Raw genomic sequence first — 20,809 nt, 5'->3', positions numbered from 1 at the left:
AGGGAAGGAACCAAATGTCCTCGACCCCCCCCTGCTCTGTGTGTGCACAGGACAGACTGTAAATATAGGCTGATGACTGAAATACAATAATTATCTAATTGATGGTAAAAAATCTGAAAGAGAGCTGAAAGAGAGCTGAAATATCAAGCTGTGTCATGTGACTGGTTACCACCAACCAGAGCGGTTATGGCTAGAAAGGATCCGTCTAGTGTAAAACTCTCGCGAGAGTTTGCAAGTCACGTGGCTGAATGTTTACGTTTGGCAGGCAGCCTTTCAGTTACGATCGTTAACATCAGTGGGCCACAGCAAATGATCGTGAGAAGCTAAACTATCTATTAATTATGTCAATGAAAGGGAGTGTGATTTTTGAAATAGGGTTTTAGCGGTCTTGCTGTTCAAAGAAGAATGACAACACTGTAGATCACCAACACTATGGTTTATTTTTTATTCACAGGCAAGTCAACGTTGTCGCAGTAAAAGTCCCAAGATAGCTCCTGGTGCAATAAAATGTTCCCTTTCAGTGTTTTACTATTATCCTGCTGCATTAATGTGTATGTTGCATCATGTTACTGCTGTAGATGTGTTTCCGAGCCGCTCCAACGAGAGTTACAACGAGAACGTGACGTCATATTTACACAAGACGGATCCTTTCTAGCCATAACCCATCAGAGCCTCATAACAAACCGTTTGGCCACACCTCCAGGAAGTAAAGAGCACCTGACATGTCAGAAGATCCTCACATTCTCATGCATATATCTCAGCCACTTTCTGAGCTTTTAACTTCAGAAAATACTCTTTGTGTCTGTCCTGCGCATGTTTCATTGATTTAGTAGTTTGTACCCAGTGTCAGAAGTGTCCGGCTCCATGGCCGGTTCTGTCCCCACTGTGTCGGAGCTGTTCGCGGCGGCTCGGCGGCGGTACGAGCAGCTGTTCGGGGGGGATGCTCCGCTCATAGCGGTCTGTGCCCCGGGGAGGGTGAACCTGATCGGAGAGCACACCGACTACAACCAGGGCTTCGTGCTGCCAATGGTAACACCAGCACTATTCAGTACCACATCTGGATAACACATCTGGCACGGATATATTTATGTTTTGTTTGAGTTTTGTCAACTTTTCAGAACTCTGGCCTGTATAATCCATATGTTGGACCACATAACATGGAAGAATAAAGACATATAGGCAAAGGATTGTTACATTCCTGGGTTTATGGGAAACACAGAAGCAAAATAAACAATATATGAATGGACTCAATAACAACTTTTATACTAGAAATGCAGGATATGCATACATACTCATAAGGGAACAAAGACTGCTGAGTTTGCAAATAACTTTATTTCAATGTGTCATATAACAACTCTGCACTAAAACATCTAGAAGTAAGTAGGCCTATTTTGTTTTTACAATTTTAGGTGAAATGTGTAATTTGAATGATGGTAATGGTGCCCTACATCTGGATTGTTGTAAGGGCGTTGTGTACCAGAAGCTGTCAGAAATGGACTTTTTACCCACTTTTAAGGCTCAAGGACAAGGCCTAACTCCACTGTTGGACACTCAGACCGTGCACCCTGCCACACCTCACTGACTGTCTGTAATGTTGTATTAACAGCAGTCTTCCTCTCATCAGTAACATCATCATACTCCCTGATTTTAAAAGAGTTTGGCTAAATATTTCCTCTCTGTGTTTGGTGACTCAGGCGCTGCCCCTGGTGACTGTGGTTGTAGGGAGTCAAACCTGTGGCCGGGATGTTACCGTGGTAACAGCGACTGAGGATGCTGATGAGCCCCACAGAGTGGACTTCAACTTGCCTGCTGATTGGGCCCCGCTGGCTCCAGGGTTACCCCGCTGGGCCAACTACGTGAAGGGTGTCATCGAGCATTACAGGGGTACACAATGACTGTCAATAGCTAGAAAATCTTGATCTCGTCCTGCTTTGGTTGTACTTTGCTTCAACGTGTCTTTTCTCTGTCTGCAGCTCCTCCTGTCCCGGGGTTCAGGGCGGTGATAGCCAGCAGTGTCCCCCTGGGGGGGGGCCTGTCCAGCTCTGCCTCTCTGGAGGTGGCATTCTACACATTCCTGCAGCAACTCCAGCCAGGTCAGAGTCTGAGATCAGAGACAGAGCAGCGTGATGGAGCTGCACCAGATATCCATCCAGCATCTGTGCAGTAGTTAGACTGAATGCAATGTGACTCAAACACACCATGCTGCAAATCTGCTGCTTGATACAAAATGGATCGTGCACAGCTCCATTGTTGTAGATTTACTTATCTACACAGAAGTCTTTCTGATAGAACATAAGGAACTTTGTAGGCATTTGGTCAACATTCCTGTATGTTCTATTTTGCAATATTTATTGCAGAGATAATTAATACAAAATATCATTTTCCAAAATCATGTGACACCAACTCTGATATTCGGTGCTGTCAGGAAGGATTCCTAATAATATCAGAGATGGATGGTGTACAGAGATTTGAAAGGACAACCCAAAAGCAGCAAATTGATATATTGGTGTAGACTGACTTTGCAATGCTACAGTTTTTGGGCCAGCATGCCTTTATTGGAGATCTTAGAGTGAAAGGGGGAGACAGAGGGGAGGACATTGCCTGAATTGGCCCGCTCGGGAATCGAACCGGCCTACCAGGCAGCGGTGACTGCATATGGGCCGCCCCCTCTAAACCTTAGGCTCTCCGGCGGTCATATAGCGATATGACAGTTTTGAAGTTCTGCTGCAGTTTATTCTTTAAATAACTTTATTTCTACAACCATTATAGTTGAACTTAAGGTATACAGGCCAGGATTTTTGTAATTAAAGATGAATCTGCCTTGATCTTTCAGATGACGGAGACAAGGTTTCCAAAGCGGTGGCCTGTCAGCAGGCAGAGCACTCTCACGCTGGAGTCCCCTGCGGCATCATGGATCAGTTTGTGTCTGTTCTGGGCAGGGAGGGCCATGCCCTGCTCATCGACTGCAGGTACTTTAAACAGGGAGGGCCACGCCCTGCTCATTGACTGCAGGTACTTTAAACAGGGAGGGCCACGTCCTGCTCATCGACTGCAGGTACTTTAAACAGGGAGGGCCACGCCCTGCTCATCGACTGCAGGTACTTTAAACAGGGAGGGCCATGCCCTGCTCATCGACTGCAGGTACTTTAAACAGGGAGGGCCATGCCCTGCTCATCGACTGCAGGTACTTTAAACAGGGAGATGAATCCAACATGGCGATTACTTTTAGTCTCTTCTTGTTTCAAATGGTCTTTCATAGACAGAGGAACTACATATCTACATCAGGTACTTGTTTGTGTTTGTACATGTACGCGGGAAGGGGGGGTGCTGAGGGGGCTGCAGCACCCCCATCTGTTGGCGGAGAGTTGTAACTGCAACACTAAAAAGTTCACTAAACAAATCAATACAAAAGTTTTATTTTGAGTTACTATTTTTGAGTTAGCATTTTAGTGTAAGCAGTCTATAAAAAGCTTCACTATATAAGAGAAAGTGATCATGCGGTGTGCTTCTTCTGTTGCTCTGCTATAGAATAGAAGCTTGTCAGTGCAGACAAGATCAGGTATGGGAGTTTTGTGAAAGCAGGGTTTAAGAACTGGCGAAAGGCAGGGGAAACATTTAGGGAGCATGAGAAGTCCCATCAACACACAGGCCGTCAACAAACTGGCAGCATTAAAACAAACACCGATGAATGCACTGCTCTCACAAGCTGTTGCTAAAGAACTTCACCCCAAACTCTGACTGACTTCCCGCGTCCCTGTGTTTGTACTCAGATCCCTGGAGGCCACCCCTGTCCCTCTGGCAGACCCAGGCCTGATCATTCTCATCACCAACTCCAACGTGAAGCACTCTCTGAGCGGCAGTGAGTACCCCCTGAGGCGCCGGCGCTGTGAGGAGGCAGCCTCCGCCATGGGGAAGAGCAGTCTCAGAGACGCCACCATGAAGGACCTGGAGGGTGAGGAGTTTAGTTCTTATTCTCCTGAGCTAAACCTTGATATTCCACTTCCTTTTTATGTCCCCTGTCCTGGGTTAGCATCCTGCCTGATCCTATCCTCTTCCATTCCAGTGATGTCATTCTGTCTTGTCCCATCTCTCACTGCCCTGTCTCCTCTTGTTCCGTACAGTGTTTTAGTGCTAGACTGGCTCTGTGCAAAGTAAAAAAACACAACTCCCAACGAGTCATTGAAACCTTTTTTCTGACGGGGCCAGAAATTCAGTTTTAGCCTCCAGGCTATTGAGCGTGTGGACTCTTTTTATTTTACTGATAGCTGAGTGGACAGTGTTGTGTGGATACAAATCTAAACCGACTTCTTCTTATAACTGCCGCCTTTAGTCCGAGGACAGGAAGTGAAATGTTAGCAGAGGTACATTTTCTTTCTAAAATGACATACTTTTGAAGCTGCTCAGTTTAGCTAAAGCTGAATATATAACTAGCTATATAGTGGCAGTAGCCAAGGCACTTGTCTTTAAGCACATTAGTTTTTTAGATTTTTGTCTAGCCAGACAATGTGCAAGAGAAGTATTTCAACTTGTAGACAAAAAGGAACCATTAGAACAAGATAGCATGTTCATGTGTTCATCACTTTATGGTTGAAGCTGGTTAGGTGAAGCGTATTTTAATAACTTTGTGAACTTATGGGTAGCTCAACTGATTTTGACTCTTGAATGATTTGACTGATTATTAATAGCACCTAAAATACAAACATTCAGTCAGGACTATAGAAATAATTGCATGCTTTGCATTACATCTGAGAGTACATATGTTGAAACTACTTTGTTACATTTCACCACTAATAATCAGGGTTTAATGCAGGTAAATCTATGTGATGAATAACTATTGGGCTACAACTAATGGGCCGCAATCCTTATTGAAGTTCCAGCAACTAATGCATGTCTAGGAAACATACTGTCTGAACCATGGCCTTAGCAAAAACAGCGTTTCCTCAGCATACCTTAGCTGGTTTATTGGTTTTTGTGATGAAAAGCGCTCTGCAATTAAAGGAATACATTTACAGAGGAATCGGGACACAGGAGGAGGGGGGGAAGACTATCTGGGTTTTATGATGCAGTGGGCTGTCCGTTGGCCTTCAATTTGGAGGGAGGAACCTAGGGTGCTCCATTTCAAAAGAAGCCGTTTCCCTTTCCCAGATATGTACAGTACCGGTCAAAAGTTTGGACACACCTTCTCATTCAATGGTTTTTGTTTATTTTATTGTTGTTCTACTTTGTAGATTATAACTGAAGACATCACAACTATGAAAGAACACATGGAATTATCTAGTAAACAAAAAAGTGTTAAAAAAATCCAGAATATAATTTATATTTTAGATTCTTCAAAGTGGCTCCCTTTTGCCTTGATGACAGCTTTGCACACTCTTGGCTTCTCTCAGTCAGCTTCATGAGGTCGTCACCTGGAATGGTTTTCCATTAACACGTGCGCCTTGTGAAGGGTCCATTTGTGGAATGACTTGCCTTCTTAATGTGTTTGAGACCATCAGTTGTGTTGTGCAGAGTTAGTGCACAGTGGAAAGCCCTATTTGACTACTGTTGTAATCCATATTATGGCAAGAACCACTCAACTGAGTAAAGAGAAGCGACCGTCCATCATCACTTTAACAAATGAAGGCCTGTCGATCCGGAACCATTTCATTTAATTTTCATCTTTATTTCGAACAGATTTAAAAAAAACAAAAAACAAATACAAAATAATAAATGTGAAAAACAGAATACCGTATTGTTAGAATACAGTATTTATCAATATTCATAATAGTATTTATATATTCAACAAAAAATATATGAATTCAAGAACTTTGAATGTATCCTCAAGTGCAGTCGCAAAAAACATCGAATGCTATGATGACACTGGCTCTCATGAGGACCCCCCGGGAAAAGAAGAGGCTCAGAGGATAAATACATCAGAGTAATACATCAGACTCAGAAACCACACATTAAAGCACCTCAGATTAGAGCCCACATAAATGTTCACAGAGCTGAAGTAGCAGACAATCTCAGCATCCACCGTTCAGAGGAGACTGCGTGAATCAGACCTTCATGGTCCAATCGCTGCAAAGGTCCACGACTGAGGATGAACAACAAGAAGAAGAGAATTGTTTGGGCCAAGAAACGCAAGGAATGGACATTAGACCAGATTAGTCCAAATCTGAGTTTTTGGTTCCTGACGCCGTGTCTTTGTGAGATGCAGGGAAGGTGAGCCGATGGTTTCTGCATGTGTGGTTCCACCCGTGAAGCATGGAGGAGGAAGTGTGATGGTGGGGGGGGGGGGCTTTGCTGGTGTCACTGTTGGTGATTTATTCAGAATTCAAGGCACACTTAACCAACACGCTTACCACAGTATTCTCCAGTAGCCAGCTAAATAAAAATCATATTCTGAATTTAACACTTTTTTGTTTACTAGATAATTTCATATGTGTTCCTTTATAGTTTTGATGTCTTCAGTATAAATCTACAATGTAGAAACAATTACAAATAAAAAAAAAACTTGAATGAGAAGGTGTGTCCAAACTTTTGACTGGTATATATATATATAGATATAACATTTTAATGCAAAGGTTAACAAAGGAAATTTATTTATATAGAAGCTTGACGTAACATGACATAGCATTTTTAACCTTCCCTTTAGCGTCCAAAATCATAAATAAATAAAGTGAAAATTCACTCCAAAGTAATCTGCCTCTGAGGCCCCAGAAGGCGAATCTTACGCAGGGAAATTACACTAAAATAAAAAGGTACATTAACAATAAACAAAAACAGTAAAGAAAATAAATATTTAACTATGAAATAATATGAATCAATATATAGCCCCAACAGTCCCTATCCTTTCAGAGGCCGGCGACAGAATGGATGAGGTCACCGTCCGCAGAGCGCGTCATGTGATTGAGGAGATAAAGAGGACGGTCCAGGCTGCTGAGGCTCTGAGGAGAGGAGAATACAAAGAGTTCGGCAGGCTGATGGTGGAGAGCCACAACTCACTGAGGTACACCACAGCAGGTGTAGAGTCACTATTAGGACAGAATGTGGGAGGAGTGAGCTAACGTGCTGCTGCCCCCCCCCATCAGAGACCTATATGAGGTAAGCTGCAGTGAGCTGGATGAGCTGGTGTCTGTCGCCCTGGAGGTGGAGGGGGTGTACGGCAGCCGGATGACGGGTGGAGGGTTTGGAGGATGCACCGTGACCCTGCTGCAGGCCTGCACCATCGACAGGACTATACTGCACATACAGGTCCACACACACTTTGCCTCACACTGTGCACTGAAGAGATTGTACAGCTCTGAAAAACATCAAGAGACAACTTAAAATTGTTCTCAAATCTCAATCACTACATGTACAGCAGCCATTCCATTCCAGTGTCTGTTGAATTCCAATACAGAGAAATGTTGTCAGTAGTTAATAGAATAAAATAAATACAAAATAATTGGACTCAAACACATACGTCTGTAAATAGTCAAACCAGAGAAACTGATAATGCTACAGTGGTCTCTTCATTTCTTCTAGAGCTGTATGTGTAATGTTTGCCAGTTATCAGGAATATTATCAATAAAATATTTGTTGTTTAAGGCTTTAACATTTTGGCTAATAGTTAGTTTGCTCTCATACTGGGAGTTAGTGGAAAAGAACAATATAAGCATTATACATGCATTCTCAGTTCTTAAGACTGTAAAAGTTCAGGACATATTGCTCATAAGGGAAACTGCTGTATCGGGCTACCACCAACACAGATACAAACACAACTTCAGTTGCTTCTCATTCCATGTTACCATGTCTTTACACCAAACTTGCCTTTTTTTCCTACAATATGCACAAAGATTGTGTTGTTGTTTGCGTGGCCATTTTCAGAGAATGGGGTTTAACATAGGGTCCTGGGACAAATATGTCCTCACAAGAAAAAAGCTTTTGGAAAGTTTCCTTACCCTCATACTGTGTTAGGTGGACCTCACATTCTGGAAGATATTTTTTTTAATGTTGAAGTGAAATGCATCAATCTGGTGCACTTTGAGAGCAAAATGAATTTATGGACACAGCTCTCAACACCCAGATAAAAGGGAGCTGTATACTTTTCAATAATCCAAACATCTTTAGAATATGATCACAACCAATAACAAATCATTTAAACTTGTTTATTCTTATCTTATGTTACCTAGTTAGCATTCTTTCTTTTTATTTATGCATATTTTACTAAGCACCCCCCCCCCCCCTCTTTAAACTGTTTTGTGTTATTTTTACTGTCCTATAGTACACATTGGAATGATTTCTTACTTTATCTATATTAAATATATAAAGGTGTGCTCTCCCTAGCTCTCACGCGCTCCCTAGCTCTCTCTCTCTGTCTCGCTCGCTCACAGAGGCTGTGTGCTCCGTGGCGATGATGGCTTGCGTTAAAAAATCATAATAAACATATTTGTAAAGTGGGGGGACACAAACGGGATGTCCCCCCTGTCCCCAGTGGAAATTACGCCATGCGTGTGTGTGTGCGTCAAGTGCAATAAATAAATATGCAAGTTGCAGCACACAGAGTAAAGCTCTGCCCCTCATGTGCAGTATAGCTGGCACGATTAGGCTGTTCAATGGGGCTGATGTGTTGTGTAGGTGCTAGTGGAGCCTCGCAGCGGCGAAACTGTGGTGCTTAACTTACACTGTACGTGCGCCGCGTTTGCGCTTCAGATGAGGCTCCCTCCGCAAAAAGAGGCCATTAGAGACTATTGATGTGTGTAGTGAGTTTGGTAGTAATATACTGTACAATAGTGATTGAATATGATTGTATTCTCTTTTTTTGGAGTTGCACTTTGCAGACGGTCCCTGAGCACTCGTTTCTTCTCCGGCTGCGGATAGAGACCAATGTAAAGTGTCCAGCTTGGAGGACGGCGCATATTGGCTTTTTTTGATCAAAATGTCATTGTAGTTTGTTGTCAACCTTACCATGGTACTTAGGAGACGTCATTTGTGTCTGAGAACAACGTCTTGTTCATAAGTTATTGATCCGTGAAATCCGAATCTGCCAATATCGTTCCAACTTTACTGAACTCGGCCGCAAGGCGTATGGGATTAGTTTTGTATCATAAAGATAAAGCAACACTTTCTCAGAATAAAGCAAAACTATGAGTTTAAAAGAAAAAAAAAACTGAGTCAAGCAAAATAAAAGAAATTTCAAAAATAAAACTATAAGTCACAAACAAATCATTTGTGTAATCATGTAATCTATAAGTCTTTTTTCTTTGTTTTAACATAAGTTTTTGTTTGCAGTTCTTGTTTCTTCTTTCTCAATGATCAGACTTTTGCTCTCTCTGCAGGTCTTCTCTTTTACGCTCCCTCATCTTTTGATTGAGATTTTGACACAAATGTCCCAGGTGGGCGGGACTTTCAGGGGTGTGTCCCCATTGGCTACTCAGTTTTTGAGTGACAGCCCACTACACCACAGATCATACAGTGCAACTCATGAAGCAAACTCCGGATTCCACTCGGCCACGTTAGTGTTGGTGTCTCCTGGGGAGTTTTCATGAACATATCGGACTTCTCTTATGGATTGCTGTGCATTAGACTTGTGTTGTGTAGTTTATACTTTATTCCAACTTTAAATATTTTAATACCTGAACACACTGCTGCTGTTAAATAATTTCCCAATTTGGGATTGATAAAGTGTCTGTCAGGCAGCTACCGCACCCCAGCTGCCTGCATTGTACAATCGCTGGAGGACTGGGCTGTCACTCAAAAACTGAGTAGCCAATGGGAACGCACCCCTGAAAGTCCCGCCCACCTGGGACGTTTGTGTCAGAATCTCAAACAAAAAGTGAAGGAGCGCAAATGAGAGTGCTGCAGCGAGAGCAAAAGTCTGATCATTGAGAAAGAAGAAACAAGAACTGCAAAGAAAAAGATATGTTAAAACAAAGAAAAAAGACTTATAGTTTACATGATTACACAAATGATTTGTTTGCAACTTATAGTTTTATTTTTGAAATGTATTTCATTTAGCTTGACTCAGTTTTTTTTTCTTTTAAACTCATAGTTTTGCTTTATTCTGAGAAAGTGTTGCTTTATCTTTATGATACAAAACGAATCCCATACAAGGCGAGGCCCCACGCAGTCTGCGTGATCTGCGTGTAGGGAGGGGCTTTGGTCCTGTATAATAACGTCATATTAAATGCAGTCATTTGGTCTTTAGCAACAGCTTGTGAGAGCAGTGCATTCATCGGTGTTCGTTTTAATGCTGCCAGTTTGTTGACGGCCTGTGTGTTGATGGGACTTCTCATGCTCCCTAAATGTTTCCCCTGCCTTTCGCCAGTTGTTAAACCCTGCTTTCACAAAACTCCTATGCCTGATCTTGTCTGCACTGACAAGCTTCTATTCTATAGCAGAGCAACAGAAGAAGCACACCGCATGATCACTTTCTCTTATATAGTGAAGCTTTTTATAGACTGCTTACACTAAAATGCTAACTCAAAAATAGTAACTCAAAATAAAACGTTTGTATTGATTTGTTTAGTGAACTTTTTGGTGTTGCAGTTACAACTCTCCGCCAACAGATGGGGGTGCTGCAGCCCCCTCAGCACCCCCCCTTCCCGCGTCCATGGCAGTAAATCTATTCCTTCCAGAACTAGTGACATGAGGTAACTTTGCTTACAGAGACAGAACGTTTCTGAATCTTCAGTAGGAGGCTCTTTATCAGTACAGCAACAGTTCAAGCAGATAAATCAACTCATAAACAAGCTATATATTTGTGAGCTGCAGGAAACAGTTTTATTAATCATGAGCTGCGGGTCAGTGAATAAGACTTAAAACAGAAAGTAGTTCATTGCTATTCCTCTGTCTTTCAGATATTTGTTAGGTCTGAATATGTTACCCAAAAATGTTATACCTGTCTTGTGTTAAAAAACAAAAACAATTCTCAACAAATATTTTGACTACAATTATTTCAATAGTGAAATGAACACCGGTTCAGTCTCTGAGAGCCCATGATCTCCAGATGATTTAGATTCTCTCCTCTCATCCATCGCTTTCTTTTTGGAAAAGGGTGTTTTACTCTTGTGACTCAAAATATTACCCCTGACAGCAAGTAGATGATTTAGATCTCTATTTACAATTGAACATACTGTATGCTTTTTGTGGATGAAATTCACACACACGCTGACATCCTGTCAAGCTCTCTGAATCTTTCTCTCTGACTCTACTGCTGTCAGTTGAACTTTTTATGAATACCACCTACTTAAGAAGATCATGTTTGTAGAGTAGTAATGAACTTGTTAAATATAGACTCAATACAGGTGCAACAAAATCAGTTTTTCTATTTAGTTGTAAAATGTACTTTTTCAGTTTTTATAATTCTGTTTTCTGGAAATGTTCTGTTTTCCAAAGGGTATTTAAAATCAAAAGGGCCTGAGGCCATTGTTCAATTCTTCACTGTGGATAAATGGCACTTTCAGTCCGTCTGTCACTTTAAGGGATGCATTTCAGACAAATTGCTCAGTCCCCAGTGTCTTGCTCAGGCAGCTCCAGTGTGTGTGTGTGTGTGTGTGTGTGTGTGTGTGTGTGTGTGTGTGTGTGTGTGTGTGTGTGTGTGTGTGTGTGTGTGTGTGTGTGTGTGTGTGTGTGTGTGTGTGTGTGTGTGTGTGTGTGTGTGTGTGTGTGTGTGTGTGTGTGTGTGTGTGTGTGTGTGTGTGTGTGTGTGTGTGTGTGTGTGTGTGTGTGTGCGAGCGAGCGATCGGGGTGGTATGAACCGAGAATAAAAGCGAGCTTCGTGAAGCCACAAGTGTCCAGTTATTAGCATGCTAGTCCGGTCACTGTGGCCCTCCTTCCTTTCTGCTCTCAGACTGTGGGCCTGCTGTTTGAGAAACTTCAACAAACATGTGCATTTACTGCCAAAAATCACGGGAGACCCCTGCATTACTAGGGATGACTTATTTGCATGGCAACAATGCGATGGAAAAGGGCAGCAACCTGTTGTATGTTTGTAACTCAGGTTTTTAAAGGGTTTTCATCAGCTTTAAGCAGACTTGGCACATTTCTTCACATCTTTCCTAACGTGGCCGTATCCTGGATACTACTCCGGCTTGCTAACTGTCAAAGGAGACAAGTCTTTTTTGGAAACAAAAGAAGCAGTTGAAACCTCCACATCTCCCAGTCCTCAGCATTCCTGACCACAGCAGAAGGATCCTCCAACAACAACAGAGAAGCTCCGCAGGACCACAAAGAGCCACAGCTTTCCTCCAGGATGCTCAACCTCAACTCATCGGATGAGAACAGCAACAGGAGCTCTCTGCAGGACCCGGTGTCTCTGAACGTAGGGGGGGAGATTTACACCACCACCCTGGACACTCTGACCCGCTGTCAAGACTCCATGCTGGGGGCCATGTTCACCGGGCAGATCCCCGTGCTGAGAGACAGCAGAGGTAATGTCTTCATCGACCGTGACGGGAAAGTCTTCCGGTACATTCTGAATTACTTGCGCTCCAGCGCCCTGGACCTGCCCGATGGCTTCTCAGAGCTGGCACTGCTGCGGAGGGAGGTCGACTTCTTCCAGATACGCCCCCTGCTGGAGGAGCTCTGCCGCTACGAGGCAGCAGTGCCTCTCAGCCTCAAAGGAGGGCCCCTAGGAGCCATGATCATGGTCAATGTGGAGTCCAAGGTATGTTTTTTTAAGTAATAGCACAATTTTTGTTTGACAATACAAGTCAATGGGCCTCATGGTAGAACCACTTTACACACAATGACACTCCTACAAACAGGAGGGAACAGGTTATATAGCCACTTAGAGACATTGATCATGCAAATTATTACATCACAAAAGGGTTAAATTATTATTATGATGATGTTATTATAAATATTTACAAGAGGATTGTCCAGTTAAGAGAATTGGGCTAATGTGACTAAGAACACAAGTTCAAGTAATCCTTAAGAATAACAATGATCTTGTATGAGGCCCATTGTTTGAGTTTTAATAAATGTTTGATAATAATATATTAATTAACATTAGTTTACAATAGAGACAATTGTTATGATTCAGTGTTTCATCATAATAAGTGTAATCGGATGGGTTCCTGTCAGAATGATTTAAAAGCAATACACCTATATAGGGTTAGGTGATATGACAATGTTTTTAATGGCATATATCCATAAAGATTTTTTTAAATCGATAAAATTGCTTTCAGACAGGGAGCAGTTACAGCATTAGACTAGCTCCTCTGTTATTTCACTTTTTTAATGTGTGATCGGTCTCGACTAAAAATATTGATAAGAATTTTTTAGCGCCTATCACGGTGGCCTTCACCAACCTCAGGAAGTCTGGTAATGTTTACCATACATACAGTGTCAGCAGAGGGTGTTTGTGCATGACTCTGGATAATGTGCAGTCACGTATTTTTCCCTCTCCTTCCAGGTCCGCATTCTTCACTTTAACTTACGCCACGCGCCGGAGAACTACGAGCTGCGCACATGCCTAGTGGCAGCATTCACAGTGGAGCTCTTCTGTACCTGGAGAGCCTTCATGGCCCTTCTTTGTGAGCGCTTCTCCTACAAAACCTCCAAAGGTCTCACCAGCCCCCATCCATGCAACCCGAGGCAGAACCGGCTGAAACTGGAGTGGGTGCCGCGGCCCGAGGAGCTCCCGCAGGAGCAGTACAACAAGCAGCGCTACCAGGGGCTGACGGTGTGTAACGCCGATGTCACGCAGTCAGGTGACATCATCAACGCGCACCGTGAGATCACAGACATGCAGGGCTTTGTGGAGGAGCTGCTGAAGTTGTCTTTGGCTGAAGGCTTCAAGCTGGATCTGGTGACGCCTGATCCTGTGGAAATCCTCAACTGCACTTCGCTTCGTCTTATCAAATGCTAAGATCTGCGCCAAGGACATCAAGTAAAGAAAAACAGAATATGCCAAGTGGATGAAATAGGGTTTGATCTCTCTAGACACAATTGAACCAGTGAATCCAGTAGGTTAGGGTTGAGGTTAGCCTTTAATATGGGGTGTTTGAAATAATACGGAAATATATGTTTTCGTCGGTCTCTGTGTCTGTCAAAATGTCATAGTGTTAACCATAATGGATAACAAATTGTGTTAAATCTGGGTTAGCGCTTTCTTCTACGTCCAACACAACACTTTAGATCCACCTGTGAAATATATTGTTCATTTACTGCAATATAAACTATGCTGAGTAGTAGCACTCTTTTGTCTTCGTGTGTTTTTCTTGAGACCTAACAAATGTCTAATGTTGTTGTTTTACCTCCTGAAACATTTTGAAGCAGACATGGCGTAATTAGCTTGAAGTATTTCTCTCTGAACACAATGACTTTCTGGACCCTCGTCCCACCTTCAGGATGTCCAGCAGACAGCGGACCCTTCGGTCACTGTGAACAGCTGATTACTAACAGATCTGAAGTCTGTTTCCAGGCTTTATGCTAAGCTGAGAAAATAAGCTTGCAACTCTTGCTCCAGTTATTACTAAGAAAAGAGAGTGTCATCCGACTTTAAATAAGCAAATAAGTGTGTTTTTCAAAAAGTTTGGCCTTGTGTCCACTAGGGATGTGCATCTCCATCACTGAGGCCGATGCGATGCGATGCGCATCTCGATACGTTGCCACGATACGATACATTAACGATACCTTTGAAACACCAGGCGATGCGATACGATACGATTCACCCCTGTTGCGATACAGTTCGATACGATTTGATTCAACATTATGCGATTCGGGGCGATACGATGCGATTCAACACGATGCAAAAATAATAATACTTCAATATGGTACGACAGAGGATTTTTGTTTTATTCCTTATATGCAGCAAATCATACATTAACAAAAAAGTGCTTTACATATTTGGTACTGCACATCCCATCATGCCGTTTATTTTTTTACCTTTAAAAGCTCTCCAGAGTACAATTGTATAACACCTCACAGTTAAACAATGTAAGGATGCATTGCTCATGATTAACAATGTGCAAATAACAACTACCATAGAGCAATGCCCATACAGCTGCCAGCCTGATGTGCTTAACACTCAGAGGCTAACTCACCAGTGAGCAGAAAGCAGTGGTTTCTATCTGAACAATAAAGAAAACAAATAACCTTTCACAAACAGGTATTTCATAACTGCTTACAGTAAGGAAGACATTTAAATTATTATTGGCCGTCACAGGCTGCTGTAAGCTAAACACCTCTCTCTGACAGAAGACCTCACTGAGTGATTTAACTCATATGTCTCACTTTCAGGTTTCTCTTTTCAGCCGCAGACCCCACGTCGCCTCTTTATGTGCGTCGCTAAGTTCCTTGTACTACTTGTGTACTTTAAAGCGGCTCGGCATCGTTAACAATTTGCGAGTGATTTTTCAAGTTGACCGTCTGTAGTAATAGTGCCGCGCACATATACCATCAGGACGTTACTGATGGGGTGCGGCTGCGGAGTGATACTGTGTGTATGCAAGTCCGCATCTAGGACGGATCTATGTATCATGGCTGTAGACCTGTTAAGTAATAAAGATACCTCATACAAAGGTCTACGGATACCTTATTACTCTCCATGACCTGCGGTCAACTATATAGCATAAATGACTATTACACCGTCTTTCTTGAACAATCCGAAGTGTTGCCGAACGTTTGATTTGTAGGTATTTTTCGGTGCGCTGTGTTTCTCTTTCTCCTCAACTACCGTGTGTGTTGATAACTGAGACTCGTTCTCCGTAGTGGCGAAGCAAATATCAAAGATCGTCTCTGCTGAGCGTTGACAAGATGAGGGGATTTTATATGAATGAATCGGTTTTTTACCGATGCAAAGACGCTACGCAATCGATGCATCGCGAGTTCAACCCGGTTCAACCCAAACTGTAGCCGATGTGCACTCTTTCAACCGGTGCACTCGCATCTTGAAAGTTTATGCCGGTGCACCGATGCGAATCGGTGAATCTTAACATCTCTAGTGTCCACACATGTTATCTCTGAAGCCACAGCCCCGATGTGTAGTTAGACTTTTGAGGTGGTGTAGGAAGCGTAGTCGCCACAGTAGGCTCTAACCCCTTTTGCAACAACAAATCCTACACCTTCAACATAAATACAGTTATATTTTGTCTCTCAGTTTTTATGTCACTGACATAGTTTTGATTTTAAAGGCAAAGTTATTGCTGGCCTTTTTCAATATTGATATGAATGGAACAAATAAAATTCCACTTTTTGGGTTAGTTTTTTGCCATGTTCTCTCAAATAAATCTGTACTTATACTACTCATGTGCTCACTCCTGGTGGGAGGGCTTGGAATTACATTGTCAGATGATTTATGGACGTACTGTAATGTGTAACTAGTTTGCTGTATCTCGGCCATAGAATGTATAAAATAGGTCACATTTTAAAAGGAATTTGTCGGGTTGCAAATCCAAACCCTTTTTTCTCACTTTCTTTCCAGGACTTTGAGAGATGCATGAATGTCTGCAGCTCTTCTGGATGGACAGTCATGTTTCATATTTTGTATTTACATTCTTGACAACAGTATGTTCAGATGCAGCTTTAATGCTTAACACTCACATTAGGGGGTTGTTTTTCAGAAGTACCATTGGGTTAATGTTCTCATTGTGTTTGTGTTGTATGTTTGTGTGTTTTACAGGAGCGATACAGTGGAACCCCGACTTTCTACGTCACAACTCCTTCAGAGGGAGCTCGGGTCCTCAGTCTGCCCTGACCTTTATCAACACATCTCTGACTCATTCCTTTTTCATAGGCATATATACAGCATTTCATATTTGGTTTTTCTTCTCAATTAAAACTATTAAAAGTGTCTTCACAGTAAAGCATTGCTATGGTGACTTTTTATTATGAGATTGCAGCAACTCTTTGTATCATAACGTCTTACATGTTTTTTGAAAAACAGTCTTATAGTCTTATAGTCTTATATGGACTTTTTTAAAAGGACATTTTTCTTTGTTTCATTTTGAATATTAACATCATGTCGATATAATATTGTGAAAGGGTCTCTGGTAGTGATTATTTTCACAGTCTGTGCAGGCTTGTTGTTTTAGTTTTAAAACTAAAATCATATTTGATTTGTAGTTTCAGCATTCTTATCAACTTAATTTTCAGCAGCAACATGCATTAACTAAACCACTGTACACTACCGGCTTTAATAGCTAGAATACGGGATATAATGATTAACAGAATAACAAGAGGAAAGGCATACATAAATGTTTGATGATTATGATGATGATGATGACGATGATGATGATGATGATGATGATTGATGATGATGATGATGATGATGATGATGATGATGATGATGATGATGATGATGATGATGATGATGATGATGATCCTGTCCTGGCTGCTTCTTTTGGTTTTGGTTAATAAATCATTTGTGTTACAGAATATAATTTCCTTTCCTTCTTTAATTGTTGAATATTAGGTTTCATTCCAGACAGTTTGCATTTATGAAAATTAAATTAGCAATAGCAATATTATTTAAATAAAAAAATAAGGCTTTTTTTACCATAGTAAAAAAGGATAATATAATGCTTCTGGGAATTCCTCTTGTCGTAAACATCGTGCAGGTTAAAGACTGTATATATGTGCAGTCACAGAAAAAAATACTAAAGCAGATACAGTAGCATACTATGTTTTAGAAAGACTGACTGCTAGACCAAGGAAAGATATTGGAACGGAAGCAAACGCGGAAGTGGGGCGGGACTTCGCAAGGAGTTGAGTTTAACGAGGTGCACTTGAATGTATCACAAGGGAGGAGTTAGCAAAACAGTGAAGTTTAGCTTAGCAGGAAACACCGAGGCTACCGCAGCGGTGCGAAAAGAAAGAGCACCAATCCCACTTTTACACTTTAACTGGGGTGAGTCGTGATATTTCCTTGGCAAATAAGCTGCCTTTGAAACCAACAATACAGGTTTACGTCCTGGTAACATTTTCCACCACTTTATATGAGGAGGGAGCTCTTGGCGAACTAAAGCACCGGACACTGGCCGGGTGTGGACTCTTCTCCAGCGGCTGTGAACTGTGGACCTCTGCTGAGCGACGGCTCTTCTGAATCAGGTGGGTTGGGAGTTACCCCACAGGTGTTTGCTTGCTAGCAAATCGGCTAACAATAAATCTTTTTACAGCCACCAGTGTTTTAGTTGTGAACGCCTACAACTCAAGCTAACTTAAGTTGCTAGCCAGACACCAGTCTTCCATTGCTCTGGCTAGCTGGCTAATCTTTACTCACTGATGTTCCTCCAGGATTCAGGCAGCTCTTATAAATTAGGTTAACGTGCATATTTAAAAGTCTTAAGTGTTAGCTTTTATACATACATATTATATTATATTCTGCATTATAGCAACTCACACAATTGTGTTTGTCTAAGTTCAACTTCCATGAGTTTCTTTAAGACACCTGCTAACTTATCTCCCAAACATATCCTAATGATGTATGTGTACGGCTTTGTAATGAGCTTTACTAGTTTTTTTTGTGAATAACTTTCATTCCGAAAGTATCACATTGCCTGAATCACTTGAAACTCTGACTTTAAAACGCCTTTTTGTTCTCAGTGGAATGGATGAGGTTGTATCTAATGTCGTATTTGGGTTTGATGACTGCTGGTTAGCTTGTTGTTTACTATAAACCTACAGTAAACAATGAGACCTAGCAACACTAGCTTCTGTAGGCGTCAGCACACCTATGCATAATAACCAGAGAGGGGAGAAGTACTCGGATCTTGTACTATAGTAAAAGTAGAATGACCACAGTGTAGGAATACTCTGTTATAAGTATAAAAATATAGAAATCCTGCATTGAAAATGTTAATCAAGTAAAAGTACACGAGTATTAGCATCAAAATATACTTAAGGTCCCAAAAGTAAAAGTATTCATTATGCAAATTGGTCGATTTTAGAATAATATATATGATATGTTTTATAATTATTGATGCATTAAAGTGTTATCAAAGCTGGTAAAGGTGCAGCAAATTGAAATACTCAAGTAAAGTCTTGTATAAAGAATTCTACTTAAGTACAGTACTGGAGTAAATGTACTTAGTTTTTTTCCATCACTAATAATAATGGCAACTTGAGGAACAGTCCAGGAAAGAAAATAATTGAAGTTGATGGATAAACCAACTGTGTACATATCCAACTGTGACGTTTTCTTCTAGACATCACCAGGTGAATAGTAGTTGCAGAGAGTGTTGCATAATTACGGAACTGGAGCAAGGTGTGTCTCTAGCAGGTATGTCCGTAAGCCCGTTGACTCAACGGTCTGGTTTCAGGAGTGAGTAACTGGTGTATTTGGGGGGGGGGGGGGGTGCATGAGCAAGACGCGTTTCACCGGTTTGGCTAGTTTCAGGAAAATGTACAAAATGTAGGATAAAAACTACATTTTACAGCCATTATCACATGGTTTCCAATCAACCAAAGCACCTTCTTAGTTTGCTCGCATGTAGTACCTGTGTGATGACTTATATGTGAGTCATCTTGTTTAAGCTGCATGCTCATCCAGTACGCTGTAAATATATATTAGTTCTCCTGCCTCATTGAATTTTTGAATGATTATTTCAACAGACAACATTTGAATATACTGTTGAGCAAAAGCAGCAAAAAGTCCCATAATGAGGTCAGCACGCTGCTGAAGGACATGCGGAGTCCTTCCAACACCACCTGCAGCACCGCACTAGCCAAACAAAAAGCCTTTGTTCTCAGGAGACTTGGGGCTAGTACACCTGCATGGTAAAGTCCACCTGTTACTATTATGGAGGCAAAACAAATGGCCGCTCCCAAAGTAGTGCAAGCAATGAAATCTAGATTAGTTTTGAGCAAAGCAGACCTTTTCTCATCTTTCTCAGGTCTTGTAGGCAGAGCAAATATACAGGTGGGACTGTACTATTGTTGTGTTCAAAGAAAAAACTTTGAAATGGAAAGGTAATTTATCCAGCCCTACACGGTTGAGATGTCCGAGAGCCGTCCCTTGCTCTTAAGTTTCAAACCGAGCACTGGGCCCAGACTGTCACGCTGTGTTTAGTGCTGTTAACTGTTAACTTGATTCCTGTATTACCTCTCTCAATGTGCAACACATTATCTGGCAGGAAAAGATGTGTTTTCTGTGGTTTGCTAATGAAATGACATATGAAGTAGAAATGCTAGAGAATGTCCTCCTGCTCATCAGGCTTTACAGCAGATATTCCAGGACAGAGCACATTATGAGTATAGATAAATGCATGTATGTATGTAATAATGACTTGGAAAAGTAATGGATGAATTATTTAAAAAAAAAAGGATAAATCATTACATGCAACTCTTCATGTTGAATGGCTCTCGTATCAAAGTCCACATTAAAACCCACAGGCTGCTAAAATACTCTTGTGTATAAGCATATCCTGTACATTCTCAATGCTCTTAGAAATTAGACATGTTAATATCCAGAGGTGGGGCTGTATCCTTTGTAGAAAATATGTAACCTCATTACAATTGTTTTTGTCATATATGAGAGTAAACTAGAAAGGTTTGGTTGCAAGGAATCTGGGTGTGACCCTAGATAACTGTAGATGTTTAAGATACAGTTAACCGACACTGAAGTGGCCTTGACAATTAAGAAAAGTATTTCAAAGTAGCCAACAAAATATTAAAAGGAGACTCTTTATTGTTTATTCGTTACAAAAAAAGAAGAGGTGCAAGAGTGTGTCCTAAACCCTGAAACGAGTCGGCATTTTATGACTTCCGATTGGCTTGTCTTGAATTCAATGGTTTTTTTAACGTGTTTTTGATTAGCAGCACAAATCATTTTAACATTTTGTTGTACTACATGAATAATTCAGTTAATACCCCACTGGTGAATGTCTGAATCTTCTATGCG

General features: G+C 41.5%; 2 protein-coding genes across 7 annotated transcripts in view; both read left to right on the top strand.

Annotated features, from left to right (window-relative positions):
• The first annotated feature begins 237 nt into the window (after positions 1-237).
• Positions 238-17,351, top strand: galk1 (galactokinase 1). 5 transcript variants are annotated; one of them, XM_079654939.1, is made up of 10 exons: positions 244-454; positions 579-1,029; positions 1,695-1,884; positions 1,974-2,093; positions 2,834-2,969; positions 3,771-3,952; positions 6,841-6,991; positions 7,074-7,236; positions 16,394-16,476; positions 16,592-16,779. In XM_079654939.1, exons 2-9 carry the CDS (start codon positions 865-867, stop codon positions 16,469-16,471), a joined length of 1,185 nt encoding a protein of 394 aa, XP_079511065.1. In that variant the 5' UTR covers positions 244-454; positions 579-864; the 3' UTR covers positions 16,472-16,476; positions 16,592-16,779. The 5 variants fall into 5 exon arrangements, with proteins under 5 accessions (XP_079511068.1, XP_079511067.1, XP_079511065.1 ...); XM_079654938.1 differs by having other exon boundaries at positions 244-1,029; XM_079654940.1 differs by lacking the exon at positions 16,394-16,476 and having other exon boundaries at positions 249-1,029.
• Positions 17,352-17,718: 367 nt separating this feature from the next.
• Positions 17,719-20,809, top strand: part of llgl2 (LLGL scribble cell polarity complex component 2) — a 28,820-nt gene continuing 25,729 nt past the window's right edge. For both annotated transcript variants that reach the window (XM_079655583.1, XM_079655582.1), the window contains exon 1: positions 17,719-18,018. The gene's annotated coding sequence lies outside the window, so the exon portion shown is untranslated. The remainder of the gene's footprint in view (positions 18,019-20,809) is intronic.

The sequence above is a fragment of the Notothenia rossii genome (assembly GCF_949606895.1).
Source record: "Notothenia rossii genome assembly, chromosome: 10".
Lineage (NCBI taxonomy): Eukaryota > Metazoa > Chordata > Actinopteri > Perciformes > Nototheniidae > Notothenia > Notothenia rossii.
The sequence above is the reverse complement of the archived record's forward strand: the minus strand, read 5'-3'. Positions and strand labels throughout refer to the sequence as shown.